The 19,076-nt window shown below is 42.8% G+C and overlaps 1 protein-coding gene across 2 annotated transcripts; it reads right to left on the bottom strand.

The window, feature by feature from the left end:
* Positions 1-217: 217 nt before the first annotated feature.
* On the bottom strand, positions 218-18,785 carry LOC109866714 (G patch domain-containing protein 2-like). Of its 2 annotated transcripts, none has more exons than XM_020455519.2 (10): positions 18,343-18,785; positions 16,914-17,157; positions 15,980-16,530; positions 15,654-15,718; positions 13,759-13,935; positions 13,393-13,516; positions 13,209-13,248; positions 12,992-13,056; positions 12,769-12,857; positions 218-2,672 (listed from the first exon to the last, which is right to left on the bottom strand). In XM_020455519.2, the coding sequence occupies exons 1-10, from the start codon at positions 18,390-18,392 to the stop codon at positions 2,503-2,505; spliced, it is 1,575 nt and encodes a 524-aa protein (XP_020311108.1). In that variant the 5' UTR covers positions 18,393-18,785; the 3' UTR covers positions 218-2,502. The 2 variants fall into 2 exon arrangements, with proteins under 2 accessions (XP_020311108.1, XP_020311109.1); XM_020455520.2 differs by having other exon boundaries at positions 15,983-16,530; positions 18,343-18,782.
* Positions 18,786-19,076: the final 291 nt, after the last annotated feature.

Genomic DNA, 19,076 nt, shown 5'->3' with positions numbered 1-19,076 from the left:
TGCAGAGAGGGGGAGAGAGGGAGGGAAAGAGAGGCAATGGCATCACGTTTCAGTGAGGTTCTGTGTCAGCATGTGTTTGATGCAAGTGTAGATGTCAATAAAGATATGCAATTCATGAAGCTGTTTTTGGAAAACTGGTATTTTGATGTTTTCTGAGGGACGTTTTCTTTTTTTACTTGAGGTTTGTGTAAACCATATAAACAATAACAAACATGAATATTACTTCTAAACAGTGTTTATTGTTTCAGAGTTACACCACATTTACTTTGTTCCTTCCTGATTGAACTGACATGTAAAACAGTTTTGCACAGTTCTGCTAATAATTGTTAAAGACCAGACCATGGTAAGAGAAAATGATCTCACATCTACTCATAATACAAGGGGATTATTTCACACATTACATTGGCAACACTTTATTTTGCAATCCTATTTCAGTTGGTATTTACCAGGTAAATGGAAGAGACTAAAATAACTACAGGACTGTAAAGTAGCGCCCGTCGCTTTATAAAACGTCATTGCCTGTGTCCGAATACCTGTAATAGTTCAAAATAGTAGGCATTTTGGGTATGCACATTTTTAAAAGGTTTTATAGTGTGTGATTTTGTATTTCTTTAGTATGCTTTCAATGCCATGATGTCATACTCATTTAGTCTTTTCATCTAGTAGAATTTGCTGCACATGAGGAAGAGAATCGTCTTGCTTAGACAACAGCTCATAATCAGCTGAGGACGCGCTGTACTAAAATGACCAAACGGCGGGAATAAACGTAATTGCGCATTAGATGACACATTCTCAGTCGGATGAGACGAGTACAGCTGATATGTTGCTTACTGCATTCGTTTTTAATAAACAGTACGTTCTAAATACTATATAAAGTGGTATTCAAACTTTTTCAGCGGGGATACCATTATTTTCTCCAGCATTTCTGGCAAACCTCCTCCCACCCCAAATCTAATGAAACAACAAAATCTGTACATTTCGATTTTTACATCAACAAACAACCTTCAACTCTTTACATTTCCAGCTTTCTCATCAAAATGAATAGGAACCAATAAATACATTTACTCAAAAACTTTATACATTGTCCCATACAATCATTTCTTGTGCCCCTTCAACCCAAAGAAAATCTGGCGACTCCATTGCATTGGGGTCACGACCCCGACTTGGAATACCAGATGTAGTACAATTAGTACACAGTATGCAATTTAACTAAGTATTGGGCAAGCCAGATTTTGGACACAACCACTGTGAATCATTATTGGAAAGGAGGCATTTCCATGTGATGCAAGCAAGTACAGCGTGATTACTTTGGACTTTTGTTTGGCTTCTTTTTAATAAAATAGACACTATTCTGGAATCTTCAGGGATTGAACATTCTACTTTAGAACCATACCATGATTAATTTACCACACTCTTCCCTCAGGCATACCATCTACACATTCCAACATAACTGACCAATATTCCAAAGAAAGCCTATGATAGTTTAAATGTAATATATATTACATTTAAACTATTTTTTTTGTTTTTAAATTTGGTATAACACTAATGTAATGCAACTACAAGTAGTATACATTTAATTACCATGCACTACTTAGCTACCACTTCAGCCATCACCTTTTTGTACTAACCAGAGTAAGGACTAGCTACATAGGTTATACCACTATAGTTACCTTGGAATAATGCCAATGTAATGTGGCATTGCAAAAAATATTTAAAAGAAAATATAATTTCAACCACATGAACATCCATGAGTGATTTTGATGCTTACAATTATTTTAACCTGAAATATATTTTTTGTCATCCTGTGCAACATCACACAACCATTTGGCTCTGCCATACTTACAGAAAATGGAACGTTGATAGAAGAGAAATTGTATTCTTGTGAAACTGAACCATTTAGTGTGTAGTACACACAGTCCAACTATATAGCCTGGCTAGTTGCACATAATCAAACCCAACTACAATGCCTGGTTGTCTTCTCTTCATTCCTTCTATTTTCCCTGGTATGTTGGACTTCAAGTACAAATCAGAGTTTAAAAAAAATATTTTTATTTTATTTAACCTTAATTTAAATAGGCAAGTAGGTTAAGAACAAATTCTTATTTACAAGGACGGCCTACCCCGGTCAAACCCGGATGACGCTGGGTCAATTGTGCGCCGCCCTATGGGACTCCCACTCACGGCCGGATGTGATACAGCCTGGATTCGAACCAGGGACTGTAGTGACGCAGTGCCTTAGACCGCTGCGCCACTCAGGAGCCCTGATGGGAACCCTAACGCTCCATGCACTTCCTCTCTAACCAGGGTTGTGACTTTCCCCATCATAGGATGTTCGTCCTCTAAGTAAAACATTTGCATTTGTTCCTTCTTCCAGCTCTGATGCTCTAGCAGTCTTTCTTTCCCATGAAGTGTTGACCACCGTCCTCCCTGCTCTCAGTAGGGTCCATCTCCATCGAGGCCTGCTGGCCTGGCCTGTTCAGTTTGGGGCCTAAAGCGTGGGGCTCAGTTAAAACCCAGGCCCGCTCCCTTGGGTCTCTGTGTGGCCCGAACAGGCTCAGTGATGCCCCTGCCCTCCGGACCCAGGCCCATGCCAGGGCTCCAGCCCATACTCTGCAGCATCCGGTTCCCCATGTTGGTCTCTGGGATGGGCCCCGCACTCTCACCTACCACCCCTAGAGAAGGAGACATAAAAGAACAGGAACACAGAGTTACTACAGAGAAGAGGAGATGGAAACATAAAAGGAGAGAGCATGTTAGAGGTGGAGGGAGACATATGTGGAGAGTATTACACTTTACAGAGACTTTATGGACTTTATAGACCACATAGGGTGCCTTCAGAAAGTGTTCATACCCCTGGACTTATTCCACATTTTGTTACAGCCTGAATCCAAAATGGGTTAAATTCATTTTTTTTTTATCTCTCACCCATCTACACACAATACCACATAATAACAAAGTGAAAACATATTTTTATACATTATTGCAAATGTATTGAAAATTAAATACAGAAATATCTCAATACTTTGTAGAACCACCTTTGGCAGCAATTACCACTGTGAGTCTTTCTGGGTAAGTCTCTATGAGCTTTCCACACCTGGATTGTGCAACATTTGCCCATTATGCTTTTTAAAATAATTCAAGCACTGTCAACTTGGTTGTTGATCATTGCTACACAACCATTTTCAGGTTGTGTCATATATATTTTCAAGTAGATTTAAGTTAAAACTGTAACTCCACCAAGGGCATCTTGGTATCAACTCCAATGTAGATTTAGCCTGTTTCAGGTTATCCCTCTCCCTGTGTCTGGGGGAAAGCAGACTGAAGTAGGTTTTCCTCTAGGATTTTGCCTGTGCTTAGCTCCATTTTTATCCTGAAAAACTCCCCAGTCCTTAACGATTACAAGCATACCCATAACATGATGCAGCCTCCACTATGCTTGAAAATATGGAGAGTGGTACTCAGTAATGTGTTGTATTGGATTTGCCCCAAACATAACACTTTGTATTCAGGGAAATTACTTTAGTGCCTTGTTGCAAACAGGACGCATGTTTTGAAATATTTTATTCTGTACAGGCTTCCTTCTTTTTACTCAGTCATTTAGGTTAGCATTGTGGAACAACTACAATGTTGTTGATTAAACCATTAAACTATGTGACTGTTTCAAAGTCACTCTTGGCCTCATGTTGAAATCCCTGAGAGGCTTCCTTCCTCTTCGAAGGATGCCTGTATCTTTGTAGTGACTGGGTGTATTGATACACAATCCATAGTGTAATTAATAACTTCACCATTCTCAAAGAGATATTGAATGTCTGCTATTTCTTTCCATCTCTACCAATAGGTGCCCTTCTTAGTGAAGCATTGGAAAACCTCCCTGGTGGTTGAATCTGTGTTTGAAATTCACTGCTCGACTGAGGAACCATACAGATAATTGTATGTGTGGGGTACAGAGACGAGGTAGTCATTTAAAAATCATGTTAAACACTTGTTGCAGAGTGAGTCCATAACAAAGGGGTTGAATACTTATTCACTCTATATATTTCATCTTTTCATTTGTAATTAGTTTGTAAAACTTTAGGAAACAACAATTCCACATTATGGGGTATTTATTGTGTGTAAGCCAGTGACAACAAATCTCAATTGAATCCTTTTCCAATTTAGGCTGTAACACAACAAAACGAGGAAAAAGTCAAGGGCACTGTATATTGTTTGTAAAAAAAATTATAATAAATCAGGCAATGTTAAGGAACCCAATTCATACAGTCCCATTTTTACCACATTGTAGGAATAAGCCTTTTATACCGCCCGTGCACATGTTGGCAAGTTAAGGAGTGGGAGTAGGCATGGGTCGATGTGGGTGGAAGTCTATTTTAATAAATTAATTGCACATTCAGTGCAATCACAAACTATTCAGACCCCTTGACTTTTCCCACATTGCAGATTTATTCTAAAATGGATTAAATAATTTTTGCCCCTCACCAGTCCACCCACACAAAGCAAAAACAGGTTGTCATTTTTGGACATTTATAAAAAATGTGAAACTGAAAAATCAACTTTACATAAGTATTCAGTACTTTGTTGAAGCACCTTTGGCCACGATTACAGCCTCAAGTCTTTTTGGGTATGATGCTACAAGTGTGGCACAACTGTATTTGGGGAGTTTCTCACAGTCTTCTCTGCAGATCCTCTCGAGCTCTGTCAGGTTGGATGGGGAGAGTCGCTGCACAACTATTTTCAGGTCTCTCCAAAGATGTTAGATCGGGTTCAAGTCCGGGCTCTGGCTGGGCCACAAGGACATTCAGAGATTTCTCCTGAAGCCACTCTGTCTGGGCTGTGTGCTTAGGGTCGTTGTCCTGTTGGAAGGTGAACCTTCACCCCGGGCTCTGAGGTCCTGAGTACTATGGGGCAGGTTTTCATCCAGGATCTATCTGTACTTTGCTCTGCTCATATTCCCCCTCGATCCTGACTAGTCTCCCAGTCCCTGCCTTTCAAAAACATCCCCACATCCCCACATGATGCTGCTGTCACCACCATGATTCACCGTAGAGATGGTGCCAGGTTTCCTCCAGACGTGACACTCGGCATTCAGGCCAAAGAGCTCAATCTTGATTTCATCAGACCAGAGAATCTTGTTTCTCATGGTCAGAGTCCTTTAGGTGCCTTTTGGCAAACGCAGACTGTCATGACGCGGGCTGTCATGTGCCTTTTACTGGGCAGTGGCTTCTGTTTGGCTACTCTACCATAAAAGGCCTGATTGGTGGAGTGCTGCAGAGATTGTTGTCCTTCTGTAAGGTTCTTCCATCTCCGCAGAGGAACCCTGGAGCTCTGTCAGAGTGACCTTCGGCTCAGTTTGGCCGGGCGGCCAGCTCTAGGAAGAGTCTTGGTGGTTCCAGACATCTTCCATTTAAGAATGATGGAGGCCACGGTGTTCTTGGGGACCTTCAATGCTGTCAAAAAATGTTTTGCCACCCTTCCCCAGATACAGTGCCTTGCGAAAGTATTCGGCCCCCTTGAACTTTGCGACCTTTTGCCACATTTCAGGCTTCAAACAAAGATATAAAACTGTATTTTTTGTGAAGAATCAACAACAAGTGGGACACAATCATGAAGTGGAACGACATTTATTGGATATTTCAAACGTTTTTAACAAATCAAAAACTGAAAAATTGGGCGTGCAAAATTATTCAGCCCCTTTACTTTCAGTGCAGCAAACTCTCTCCAGAAGTTCAGTGAGGATCTCTGAATGATCCAATGTTGACCTAAATGACTAATGATGATAAATACAATCCACCTGTGTGTAATCAAGTCTCCGTATAAATGCACCTGCACTGTGATAGTCTCAGAGGTCCGTTAAAAGCGCAGAGAGCATCATGAAGAACAAGGAACACACCAGGCAGATCCGAGATACTGTTGTGAAGAAGTTTAAAGCCGGATTTGGATACAAAAAGATTTCCCAAGCTTTAAACATCCCAAGGAGCACTGTGCAAGCGATAATATTGAAATGGAAGGAGTATCAGACCACTGCAAATCTACCAAGACCTGGCCGTCCCTCTAAACTTTCAGCTCATACAAGGAGAAGACTCACCAGAGATGCAGCCAAGAGGCCCATGATCACTCTGGATGAACTGCAGAGATCTACAGCTGAGGTGGGAGACTCTGTCCATAGGACAACAATCAGTCGTATATTGCACAAATCTGGCCTTTATGGAAGAGTGGCAAGAAGAAAGCCATTTCTTAAAGATATCCATAAAAAGTGTCGTTTAAAGTTTGCCACAAGCCACCTGGGAGACACACCAAACATGTGGAAGAAGGTGCTCTGGTCAGATGAAACCAAAATTGAACTTTTTGGCAACAATGCAAAACGTTATGTTTGGCGTAAAAGCAACACAGCTCATCACCCTGAACACAACATCCCCACTGTCAAACATGGGGGTGGCAGCATCATCGTTTGGGCCTGCTTTTCTTCAGCAGGGACAGGGAAGATGGTTAAAATTGATGGGAAGATGGATGGAGCCAAATACAGGACCATTCTGGAAGAAAACCTGATGGAGTCTGTAAAAGACCTGAGACTGGGACGGAGATTTGTCTTCCAACAAGACAATGATCCAAAACATAAAGCAAAATCTACAATGGAACGGTTCAAAAATAAACATCCAGGTGTTAGAATGGCCAAGTCAAAGTCCAGACCTGAATCCAATCGAGAATCTGTGGAAAGAACTGAAAACTGCTGTTCACAAATGCTCTCCATCCAACCTCACTGAGCTCGAGCTGTTTTGCAAGGAGGAATGGGAAAAAATCTCAGTCTCTCGATGTGCAAAACTGATAGAGACATACCCCAAGCGACTTACAGCTGTAATCGCAGCAAAAGGTGGCGCAACAAAGTATTAACTTAAGGGGGCTGAATAATTTTGCACGCCCAATTTTTCAGTTTTTGATTTGTTAAAAAAGTTTGAAATATCCAACAAATGTCGTTCCATTTCATGATTGTGTCCCACTTGTTGTTGATTCTTCACAAAAAAAATACAGTTTTATATCTTTATGTTTGAAGCCTGAAATGTGGCAAAAGGTCACAAAGTTCAAGGGGGCCAAATACTTTCGCAAGGCACTGTATGTGCCTCGAGACAATCCTGTCTCAGAGCCCTACGGACAATTCCTTCAACCTCATGGCTTGGTTTTTGCTCTGACATGCACTGTCACCTGTGTGACCTCATATAGACAGGTGTGTGCCTTTCCAAATCATGTCCAATCAATTGAATTTACCATAGGTGGACTCCAATCAAGTTGTTGAAACATCTCAAGGATGATCAATGGAAACAGGATGCACCTGAGCTCAATTTAAAGTCTCATAGCAAAGGGTCTGAATACTTATGTAAATAAGGTATTTCTGTTTAATAAAATGTGCAAACATTTCTAAAAAGCAGATATTTTGAAACAGAGCCCAAGCCCATGTTTCATCTCTTTCCTACCCTCACTCCGCTTCGTTATGGAACAGGTGTAGGGTCTTACATTGAGAGTATATTCAACAGGATAACTATAGAAAATAATAGCATATTTATATTTTTAAAGAATGCAAGTCTTGTGTACATATTTCACAACCTCCACAGGCTTTTGGAGTTGCCTTTAGGCAATTAAGCCAAATAATAAGCCTACATTGGAATTAGGCTACAGTATTGCATGCTAAATGTTTCCTGATCAATATGATAGATGAGTAAACGAATAGACGAGCTGCCACCTCCACTTATTTGCCCAGCCAGTGAATAAACCAAATATACAGACGGAGATTCACTGAAACAAAATCACATTGATCGATTAAGACAAGTCACCGGCTTTTGGTCAGGAGTATATGGGATCCATATCATGCCAAATGTATTCACAAAGGTAAATCACCAATCCACAAATGTAAATCCCCAATCCACAAATGTAAATCACTGTAAGGTTCTGCATTTATTTTCTAAACCTTGGGTTCTTGAAAGTAGCCCTGTTTCTTTGTGTTCTTGAACGTAGCCCGGTCTTTCATTTTTGTTCATTGATTTCACCTGTGTTAGTTACTCACCTGGTCTCATCAGCTCCTTATTTAGTTCAGTTCATTCGGTTTGTGCCTTTGTGAGGTATTGTTCTTTTTGACTTTACTAAGCCTTTTTCTAGCTTGTTTGTGAGAACCAGTTATAGCCTTCAGTCCTAGTTTTTATTTACCTGCCTGTTTCTCAACCTGTGTATGACCATTGCCTACGACCACGATTCTTCCCTTCTGCGAAGGCGAAATAAACACCTGCCGCGCTCTGCGCGTGAATCTATACCTTTTTCTCCCTGAGTATTCACTACAATCCCCAATATATTGCATTATATTGGAAATGACCTGCATATCTGCAGTTATAAAAAGATTAATGCAATACATCGATTTACAAATACAAATCAAAAGGTGTTTGTTTGTGGATAGCGATTTACATTTGTGGAAAGTGATTTACATTTACATTTGTGGATTGGTGATTTATATTTGTGAATACATTCGGCATGACATGGATTCTATTAGAGTAGGCCTAGGCTACTGAACGATTGCGAGTGAAGAGCAAAATAATCTACTATAATCTACTACATAACATGCAGGCAAATTCTTCTGATTAGTGCTGATAAACGGTGCTGAAATAGTTGACCAAACGCAGTTAGGCTATTATAACAATAGGATGACTTTGGGAGTTTCACTAAGCAACAATTCTTTGCCTTCAAATACATTAGCCTACTTTATTCAATATTCCATCCAGTTGTGGTTAAGAAAACAGTGCTAAGGGCTATGTGAAGAGATGGGTGAAGTGACATGCCTCGCAATGTTTAGAACTGCTAGAAGGATGGTAACAGCCTAGTAGTAACTGGTGCTGCCTAGCAGCCATCAAGAGCTTAAGAGTGTAGTGCGTGCCAATGCCGCCTCAGCATTACGGCTACATTTCATACTAAGCCGCGGGCAGAACTTTACCGCAATCATGACTAGATCGGTTCGTGGAAATAAACATTTAGGCTTTGGATGGAAAAAAGTTGGCAGGATGCTAAAGTATGTTAGAGGGAGACATAAGAGGAGAGGGAAAGAGAGAACTTGAAGGAGACCGGAAGAGCGAGAGAAGAGTAGAGCAGATGATCTTGATGAAGGCTTATTGATTAGGCTCAATGGGCTGAAAAAGCTACAGTATTTAACCCCTGAACTCTACCTCTAACCCAATGAACCAGCTGAGGCCTGCTCTACAATGATTGTGTCACAAAATACATCTCGTCTCTTCTTTTTCCTTGACCTTTACGCACAGTGCCTTCAGAGAGTACTAAGTCCACATTTTGTTGTGTTATAGCCTGAATTCAAATTGGATTAAATAAATAAAATCTCACCATCTATACACAATACCCCATAATGACAAAGTGAGAACAATTTTTAAGCTAATTTATTGAAAATGAAATACAGAAATATCTCATTAACACAAATATTCACACCCCTTTGCTATGACACTCCAAATTGAGTTCAGGTGCATCCAATTTCCTTTGATAATCCTTGAGATGTCACTGCAACTTGACTGGAGTCCACCTGTGGCCAATTCAATTGTTTGGACATGATTTAGAAAGAAACACATCTGTCTATATAAGGTTCCACAGTTGACAGTGCATGTCAGAGGGAATTGTGGAGACGAAGATGGCAGAAGAAGTGGATGCTGAGTTGGAATTAAGCAGCGTGTCGAGTAAATCTGGTGAAGAGGAATGTTCTGAATGGACAACAGTAGTATTGAAAACTGGAACAAAAAGGAAATAGCCTGAAATTTAAGTAGAGGATACGCGTGTAAATGAATCGCTTCTTGTTGGGATGCGTTTGTGGAGTAAGGATGCGTTTGTGGAGTAAGGATGCGTTTGTGGAGTAAGGATGCGTTTGTGGAGTAAGGATGCGTTTGTGGAGTAAGGATGCGTTTGTGGAGTAAGGATGCGTTTGTGGAGTAAAGATGCGTTTGTGGAGTAAGGATGCGTTTGTGGAGTAAGGATGCGTTTGTGGAGTAAGGATGCGTTTGTGGAGTAAAGATGCGTTTGTGGAGTAAGGATGCATTTGTGGAGTAAAGATGCGTTTGTGGAGTAAAGATGCGTTTGTGGAGTAAGGATGCGTTTGTGGAGTAAGGATGCGTTTGTGGAGTAAGGATGCGTTTGTGGAGTAAGGATGCGTTTGTGGAGTAAGGATGCGTTTGTGGGAAACCCGATTGAGGTGTCAAATGGTGAGTCTGTCAGAGTGACCAGGAGGGCTCTTATTTTGATTAATAGTTTTTCTGAAGAGCAGAAGAAGATTCCAGTGGGCTTCAAAAGAATCCGGACAACAGAAATGTTGTGTTTTGAACTTCGGAGTAGAGCACCAGTCAAAGGAGTCATCTCAGCGGTGACGACAGGTGTTCAAGTTGAATAACTGAAGAGAATTCCTAGTGTGGTTGGTGCCCAGTGTCTGATCCGCTGGGTGAATGTCTGTAGGCCCTTCTTTTTGATAAAGAGCAAATACCTACGCATGTGAAGCTTGGTTATTGAAGCTATGGCGTAAGAGCTTTCGTCGCCAAACCACTGTAGTGTAAGAATTGTAAAGGATTTGGCCATGTTTCAAGTGTGTGCAGACGAACAGAGTATACTGAAGAAAGGTGTGTAAAAGGATAACAGTGTTGCAATTGTGGTGGGGATCATGATCTTGAGTTCCTGGAGTGCCCTGTAAGGATGAAGGAAATTGAGGTGGCTAAAGTTAGTCAATTAAATCTACAATGGAGGCGATAAAAATAATTGAGAAAACAAGTGGTGCTAGTGAAGAGATGGTAGTGGATACAACTCAGCCTGTAGTAAATGTTTACTGCCAGACATAATATACCCTGTGTGTTAAAGGTGGATTTTGTTGCATTCACTGCCAGTCAAACTGTACAGCACAAGCCTCAAAGAAGTCAAAGAAACTAGACATGATTGTGCCTATAGCAGAAATGTTTTTGGGACGCAAGGATTTTACATCGAAAGACTTGCAAGGGGTACTGGTGTTGGAAGACCCACCTCCCAGGTTCCCCTTGAGCCTGTGTTGGGATCAAATCTCTTATTTATTTTTAACAGAAAAGTTGTTTTATTTTTTGGGGGGGGTTGTTTTTTGGGAGGAATCCTGTTTCCATCCTGCATAGTAGGTAGCGGGATGCACATTAAATTGTGTGATCGCCAATATACCATAGAAGAAGTGCATGTCAGAGCAGAAACTATAACATGAAGTCCAAGGAACTGTCTGTAGATCTCCAAAATAGAATTGTGATGAGGCATATATCTGGGAAATGCTATACAATAATTTCTAGAGTGTTGAAAGTCTCTATCATTGGGAAATTTAAATAATATGGAACTACCCAGACTCTGGCTAGAGCTGGCCGTCTGACCAAACTGAGCAATCGGCAACAAGGACCTTGGTCAGGAAGGTGACCAAGAACCTAACGACCACCAAAACTGCAGAGTTCCTTGGCCGAGATGGGAGAACCTGCCAGAAGGACAACAGTCTCTACAGCACCTTCACCAAACTGGGCTTTATGGGACAGTGGCTAGACAGAAGTCACGCCTAAGAAAAAGGCACATGAAAGCACACCTGGAGTTTGCAAGAAGGCACATGAAAGACTGAGATCATAACGCAAAAGATTCTGTAGTCTGATGAGACAAATTAGATTCTGTGTCCTGAATGGAGAAAACCAGGCACAGCTCATCACCTGTCTAACGCCATCCCTACTGTGAAGCATGGTGGTGGCAGCATCATGCTATGGGATACTTTTCAGTGGTAGGGACTGGGAGACTGGTAAGGATAGAGGGAACAATGAATGCAGCCAAATACAGGCAAATCCTTGATGAGAATCTGATTCAGAACGCAAATGACCTTAGACTGGGGCGAAGATTTATGTTTCGACAGGACCATGACCCCAAGCATACAGCCAAAGCAACACTGGAATGGCTTCAGAACAAGAATGTGAAAGTCGTTGAGTGGCCCAGTCAAAGCCCAGAGTTGAATCCAATTGAAAATCTGTAGAAAGACTTACAAGATTGCTGTTCACCGCCGCTCCCCATCTAACTTAACAAAGCTTGAGAAAATCCCCAAATCCAGATGTCCGAAGCTGATACCGCCAAAGGTGTATCGACTCAGGGGTGTGAATACTTTATGTAAATGAGATTTCTGTATTTCATTTTCAATAAATTAGCAACATTTTCTAAAAACATGTTTTCACTTTGTCATTATGGGTTATTGTGTGTAGATTGGTGAGGGAAAAAAAATCTATAATCCATTTTGAATTCCGGCTGTGGAATAAGTCCAGGGGTATGAACACTTTCTGAAGGCCCTGTAACAATGAGAGGTGTGGGCAATAGAGCAGACTCCTGTTGCATGACTTCAAGTTGTAGCCATTGGTGTACACTCCTTTATATCCACTTCCTAGAACCAAGATGGGCACCTGACCAAGACGTATTAACCCTTTATATCCCCAGTCTCATTCCCTTTCCTGGTATTAACCTTTTCCACTCCCCCAAAACACACTAACAGAGGTGAAGGGGAGCAGGAACATTCTGTGATACACCACCGTGATTGGCTTAGGGTTCATCTTGTATCTCTCTGACTGCAGAGCCTGCCAGCTGACTGGTGTCCAGCCCAGGTTAGGGAGGAAGGGTGAAGGGGCCAAGAGCTAAAGCTGGTTAATGACCGGGGTTGGAGGGAGGGGGGGGGGGGGGGGTGTAAGTGAGTGAGTGCAGTAGTGTGTGTCAGAAAGAGTTTACCTGTGGGTGGAGGTAAGCCAAGGGGTGCTGCTTTGCGTCTCCTCTTGACTTCCCCCGTACACAGAGACCCCAGGTGACCACTCGTCTGTCTGTAGAACCACAACCAGAACATAGGAATCATTCATCCATGTGTTGGCAACATCCTGGAAACAATGTACCGTTGTGGATGGAACCACTGTATCATTTGTGAGATCATTTGTTGATTGGATTATTCCTAATGTACCTGCTGGCTGTTTTCACTGAGCAGCTCCTCCGATGCCCTCTGTCTGTCCGTGAGTCCCAGTGCATCTAGAGAGAGAGAGAGAGACAGAGAGAATATACTAACAGCTATTAGAAAATGTAAAATACGTCTATCTGGGCATTATCAGCCACAACTGTTTAACAGTCGGTACTGTTTTGAAAGTGCACCTAGGCGGTGAACTAACAGAGGCATTCCTTACTTGTCCGTGTTCTCGTCTAGACCCCGGACTAAACCACAGGCTGTGGACGACACATAGGTTTGTTTAGTTTATTTGCACACAGTCAAGTCAAATATAGAAAAAAACTGAATAAGGGAAAAAAAGAAACAAAGTGTAGACAAGTATTCTACAAGTCATGTGACTGAGGGTTGTAAGGTAGACTGACTCGTGTGAATGGGGGGGGTCCTGGTGGTGTCGTCCCAGCCGCTCGTTGAAGGCCTGTCCTGGGCTGCCCTGGGAATCGTGACCCTGGGGCCCACCATGCAGCCAGCTCAGCCTGGCCTGGAACCCTGCCACAGCAGAGACAGCACAGTGCACACATCATAGACTGGAATGGGAGAAACACTATGGCAGCTGTAGAGGCTACAAGACAAACCCTTTGCAGTAGCTGCCCCCTACTGGCCAAATGACTTTGGGTAACTCGTTCTACTATTGCGCAAAGAAAAACAGAGACAAGTGGGGGATCAGGAATCAAAATGGTACTGGGCTCAGAGATACAAACAAACAAACCGACAGGTCTGGGTCCAGCTACCTCTCTGTGCCCTGGGGCTCATGATGGGGAAGGATCCGGTGAGGATGCTGTTGAAGACCGGGTCAGCCAGGTCCAGTTCCTCCCCTGCCTCTCTCTCCCACCAGGGAATCACCCCCGCCACCCCACACGCTCCCCCCGGGTCCCCCTCATAGAACCAGTCACTCTGCTCATCATCAGCTGGGAGACGGGAAGAGGTTAGAAGTTAACGGTCAGGGTTTGGAAAATAGTTTTCATACAAAACATTTACTCAGATTTTGGAACAATCTTTTTCTAGACACACATTTTTATCCTTGTTGATAACAAATGCTATAAATGACATGGGACAGCAGGTGTTGAATATTTTGTTAAAGCCTAACTTAGATATGTTTCCGCTTATAATTTCGGACATTTGGAAGGCGATTTGTTAGTCAACTTGTAAATAATTAGGTACATGCAGCTTCTCTTATGGCATAACTTGGTCTAGAAAAATCAGTACTCACAAGAATAAATGTCATAAATGATAGAATTAATGCATTAATCATCTAGTTGACACATCCGATTCTCTCACAGACCAAGATGTTTAGGGATCAGGGAGAAAAGCTCTAACACAAGGTAATGATTCTTCCCACGCAAAATTTGCAAAGGACAGGTTGAAATTAAGGCTGTGAAAATTATCTGGATGTTTCAGATAAGATTTTAGTTAGTCTTGGATGCATAATTTTATGTGATTTAAATACTGTCTGCATTCATGAAAGTGTCAATCACAAAAGATTACACATTTGTACGCAGCCTCTACCCATCCCATTTGCATTCGCTCAACAGATGCTGAAAGAAAAAAAAATCATATTTCTCAATTCCTGTTCCTGAGACAAAATGTATGCTTGGTTTATCATTGCACTGCAAGAAATACTTCTTCACAAGTACATTTTATATTAGGCTACATGTGACAGGTTATAGGCATGAATTTAACCCATCTCAAGTTCAAAGGTGTGGTAAACCAGGTGGTGTCTTTAGATCCTCAAAGTTCTACAGCTACACCATTGAGAGCATCTTGACTGGCTGCATCACGTCTTATTATGGAAACCGCAAGGCACCCGACCGCAAGGTGCTACAGAGGGTGATGAGTATGGCCCCCTTTTCTATTTCTTTCTATCTTTAACTCTGCATAGGTAGAAAGGGACACGTAAATAAGCATTTCACTGTTAGTCTACACCTGTTATTAATAAGTGTTATTTGATCAAATGTTATTTGATCCAGTTCCTCTATACCAGGCGGTATCAGAGAACAAAGACTCCAGCCACCAAAGCCAAAGATCGTTCTCTCTGCTACCACACGGCAAGCGGTACCAGTGTACCAAGTCTGGAACCAACAGGACCCTGAACAGCTTCTACCCCTGATACATAAGACTGCTAAACAAGGCTGATAAATAGCTAATCAAATGGCTACCCAGACTACCTACATTGAACCTTGTTTGCACTAACTCTATGCACACACACTGGACACTACCCACACACACTAGACACTGACAACACACATGCATACTACATACTGAGGCCAAACTCACACACTTTCACACTCACCACATATACTGTTGCCATTGTCAATTATCTCTCCTGTTGTCTAGTCACTTTACCTCTACCTATATGTACATAGCTACCTCGTACCACTGCACATCGACTCGGTACTGCCGGTATATAGGCATGTTATTTTTTACTCATTATTGTTATTCACTGTGTAATTATTCCTTGTGTCACTATTTATATTTTTATCTTTAACTCTGCATTGTTGAAAAAGGACCCGTAAGCGTTTCACTTTTAGTCTACACCTGTTTTTTTACAAAGCATGTAACAATAAAAATGGTACTCCGACATTCCTGTAAATAACAAGATTTGGTGGCCAGCAAAATAGTTGGTTACCTTGCCTCCCCTCGTCATTGGTGTACAGTCCACCATCGCTACTGTTGCTGACACTGCTGGTCTCACTAACAGAGAGAGAAAGAGAGAGAGAAATGAGAAAATATGGGGTGTGAGGAGAGGTGATAGGAAAAGAAGAAGAGAACAATCTGAAATCAATTTCCATTGCCCATCATACAAGGAAAACTCTCAGGAAGATGAAGCTATGGGAAGAATAACCTAGCAAACAAGTCTCCTAAATACTGCTTTCCAACCAGGTGAGCATACCTGTGAATGTATAGGCCTATACCGAGGAGCAGGGAAACACAGCATACAAGAGAAACACTAACCACCTGTCACTCATGTCCTCGTCCGAGCCCTTCTGCTCCTCAAACTCCATCTTGTCCTTGGGCCCCGCCTGCCCCATAATGGCGTCCTCACTCTCCACCACCACCCCTTCATCAGTTGCCTCCAGCCCCAGCCTGTGGGCAGCCAGTTTCCTCTTCTTTACTCTGCTTTTCCCTCTTCCAACCCCACCACCACCACCAACGAGCTCCATCCCCGCCCTGCCCTCAGCCACGCTCACCCCAGGGATCCTGCACCCTGATTGGGGCTTGGGGACGGGTGGGGGTCCGAGCATGGGGGTGTTGCTACTGGAGGTCACCGGCTCCAGAGGGGGGTCCACGGCCATGCGTTTGACCTTGCGCCGTCGCCTCAAACTACGGGACCCCTCTGCACCCGGCACTCCTCCTAGGTCCTCCTGCCAGATGGGACGTTTGGCACGCCCTGTGTCGGGGTTCAGGGGTGTACGGCGCTTTGGCCCCAGCTGCTCATCAGAGTCGCTGTTATCACGGGCGTGGCTGTTGCTGCTGGCAATGCCGCCTGTGGTGGTGCGGTAGTCCTGAGAGGAAATTAGCGAGGAAGAGAAGGAGAGCAAGAGGAAAGACAAAAACGGTTAGCCAAAGAGACGTTCAGAAAGTCAAACATTTTACATACACTCTTATCCAGAACGACATTAGGGTTAAGTGCCTTGCTCAAGGGCACATCAGATTATTTTCACTTAGTTGGCTCGGGATTTGAACTAGCAACCTTTCATTTACTGGCCCAATACTCTTAACCACTAGGCTACCTAGCTTAGACAGTAAAATGGACAGTATCTGTTATCTTAAGGAATCTGCTTACTGTACTTTCCTGGGGGGAAAAAAGCAGTTACCAAAGGAACTATTCCTTTACAATAACAACAAGACCATTTCATTAAGGGCCTACCCGAGACCCCCTCCCCACCTTGTGTTCGTCCAGGCTGGACTCAGATCCCTCACTGAGGTGGCCAGTCTCCCAGGGTGGGTGAGGGTTGTCAGAGCGTCGCTTCCTCCCACGACGTTTCCGGGCCTGTCTCTTCAGCAGGCAGCCTACGGCCAGCGCGTGGTCCCCCCCATCCCCGAAGCCCCCCCGCGCCGCCTGCTCCGAGCTCTCCTCCAGCGCCGACACCAGGTCATGGACCAGCTCGTCCATCGCCCGGCTAAAGTGCCTGGTGAAGGAGAGAAAGGAGGTATGAGTGTGTCACAAACAGTGAAGAATTTAATTTGTGTGTGTGTTGTGAAGGCTCATGTCCTCATCCATAACCTCTTGCCACGCCTTTCCTCCCTGGCCACGCTCCACCACAACTGTCTCCACTCTGCTCATTAGCACCCATGTCTATTTAAGCAATAGTGTTCCCTCCAAACTTGCTTATTCCTGTTGGTGAATGTATGAGGTGGACATCCTATTTTTTTTCTTCCATGGTGTGTGTGGCTGTACTTTCCATTATTGGCACATTTGTAAATGTGTTAACATTAAGATCCTTGGAGTTTGTCAAAGTGTATATGCTGCTGCCATATTTTGTACAATTTCCTGCCAGTCCAGTATGTAAGATCCTCAGTTTGATACACTTCGGTTTATTCTGCTTTTTGCACTTGTCTGTCATGCTTGTATGTTAACGTGTTACCTCCCTCTTGTTTTTCCCTAGTAAACTATATTATCCTGCAACCCTTCCACATGTGCTCCTGCCTGTGTTCAATACAACCCTACTATCTGGATTCTTGCTTAATCTGCATTAAATTGTCAATGTGGCATTCTGAACTCTAAACCAGTCAACCTCTTTATACAATCCACTTTTTTGTGTACAGCCTAGTGTGTATCCTATTAAGTGTCAATGTGAAACTGTCCCACGAGACCAGGGCTGTATTCATTGTGCAGCAGAATCTTTCGTAACGAAAACCAGTTTCTATTGGGTAAATTTATGTTGTTGCCTCGTTCCGTTTGCTCTGATACTTAACTTTCGTTACAAGGCGTAATTAATACGCCCCTAGCATCTTATGATCTGTAATGGAAGCTGTTCCCATGTATGTGCCAGCTAGCTATTAGCTAAACTTGCATGCAAGACTTGTGCTAGACGGCCCAGGCACAATCCATGGAGATCTGGCCTCATTTTAAAAGCTAACGCGTTAGCTAGTATTGTTGGCTAAGTCGCAAAAGAAAAGCTAGTTAACTTTGATTAGCTAAATCTAGACCGAGAACGCAATTTGGGAAGTCAGACGTTAGTGCTCCATTTAGCTGACAATGTCAACATCTGATCTTTAGCTAGGTAACGTTAACCGATTAACGTTGGCACTGTCGTTTCATCAAAATACGTTAGGCAGGGGTGCTATGCTAGCCATGAATTAACATCACTTACCAGCTGGTTCCCGCTTTACCGATGGTCTTTAAATGAGCTTCACGGAACATTAAAGCCCCTCAAAGCCGGTTACTTTTAACCAAAAACAAAGGGAAGCCTTCTAAAGCTAGCTAATAAAGCTTGCTAGTACATATGCGAAAGCAGGCAACACAATTCATTCTGTGGTGTGGTTGGCTAACAAGTATCAACGTTAATTGCGCATTACTGCCACCTACTGTACTGGTGTCACTAACTTTGGTAGATTATATGATTCAGAAAATTAACCGCAGTGGGTCAATTTCCGCAACTAAACGCGTGGAAACTCAAGGCTCAACTTCTCTGCTGTTTTGGTGCCCTGGCTACCGTGACGAAAACCCACGCGATGATGCACAGATTTCGAAGTGTTGCACTTTGCTCCTCTCAATGGGTGCGTTTTGAGTGGAAATGCTGACGCAACCGACTGTGGACTCGTCTAAGGTGCATCTTCGGACACTAATAGGGTTTTCCAAAAGCTCAGATCAACATGGCAGTGTTGCCATTGTTTATAAATATCAAAATAATGTCTCCAACTCCCATATCACAGTCGAACTGAAATGATGTGTCTACATTGTACGATCAGTGAGAGCCTCAAACATCACGTTCATTTGTATATATCCGCTGTAGACATGAATCACGTCAAACTTGATTTCAGTGATGTCTTCAAACAGTAGCGTGAGAAGAAAAAAAGTGGTTGATTATAGAACCACGATGCAGGT

The sequence above is a fragment of the Oncorhynchus kisutch genome, linkage group LG21 (assembly GCF_002021735.2).
Source record: "Oncorhynchus kisutch isolate 150728-3 linkage group LG21, Okis_V2, whole genome shotgun sequence".
NCBI lineage: Eukaryota > Metazoa > Chordata > Actinopteri > Salmoniformes > Salmonidae > Oncorhynchus > Oncorhynchus kisutch.
The sequence above is the reverse complement of the archived record's forward strand: the minus strand, read 5'-3'. Positions and strand labels throughout refer to the sequence as shown.

Excerpts from the sequence above, each read along its gene's own strand:
- LOC109866714 (XM_020455519.2), bottom strand. The coding sequence starts at position 18,392 with ATGTTCCGTGAAGCTCATTTAAAGACCATCGGTAAAGCGGGAACCAGC. Across the intron at positions 15,719-15,979 it reads GAGGACATGAGTGACAGGTG|TGAGACCAGCAGTGTCAGCA; the intron begins GTTAGTGTTTCT and ends TCTCTCTGTTAG. Across the intron at positions 13,249-13,392 it reads GACCCCCCCCATTCACACGA|CCTGTGGTTTAGTCCGGGGT; the intron begins GTCAGTCTACCT and ends TGTCGTCCACAG.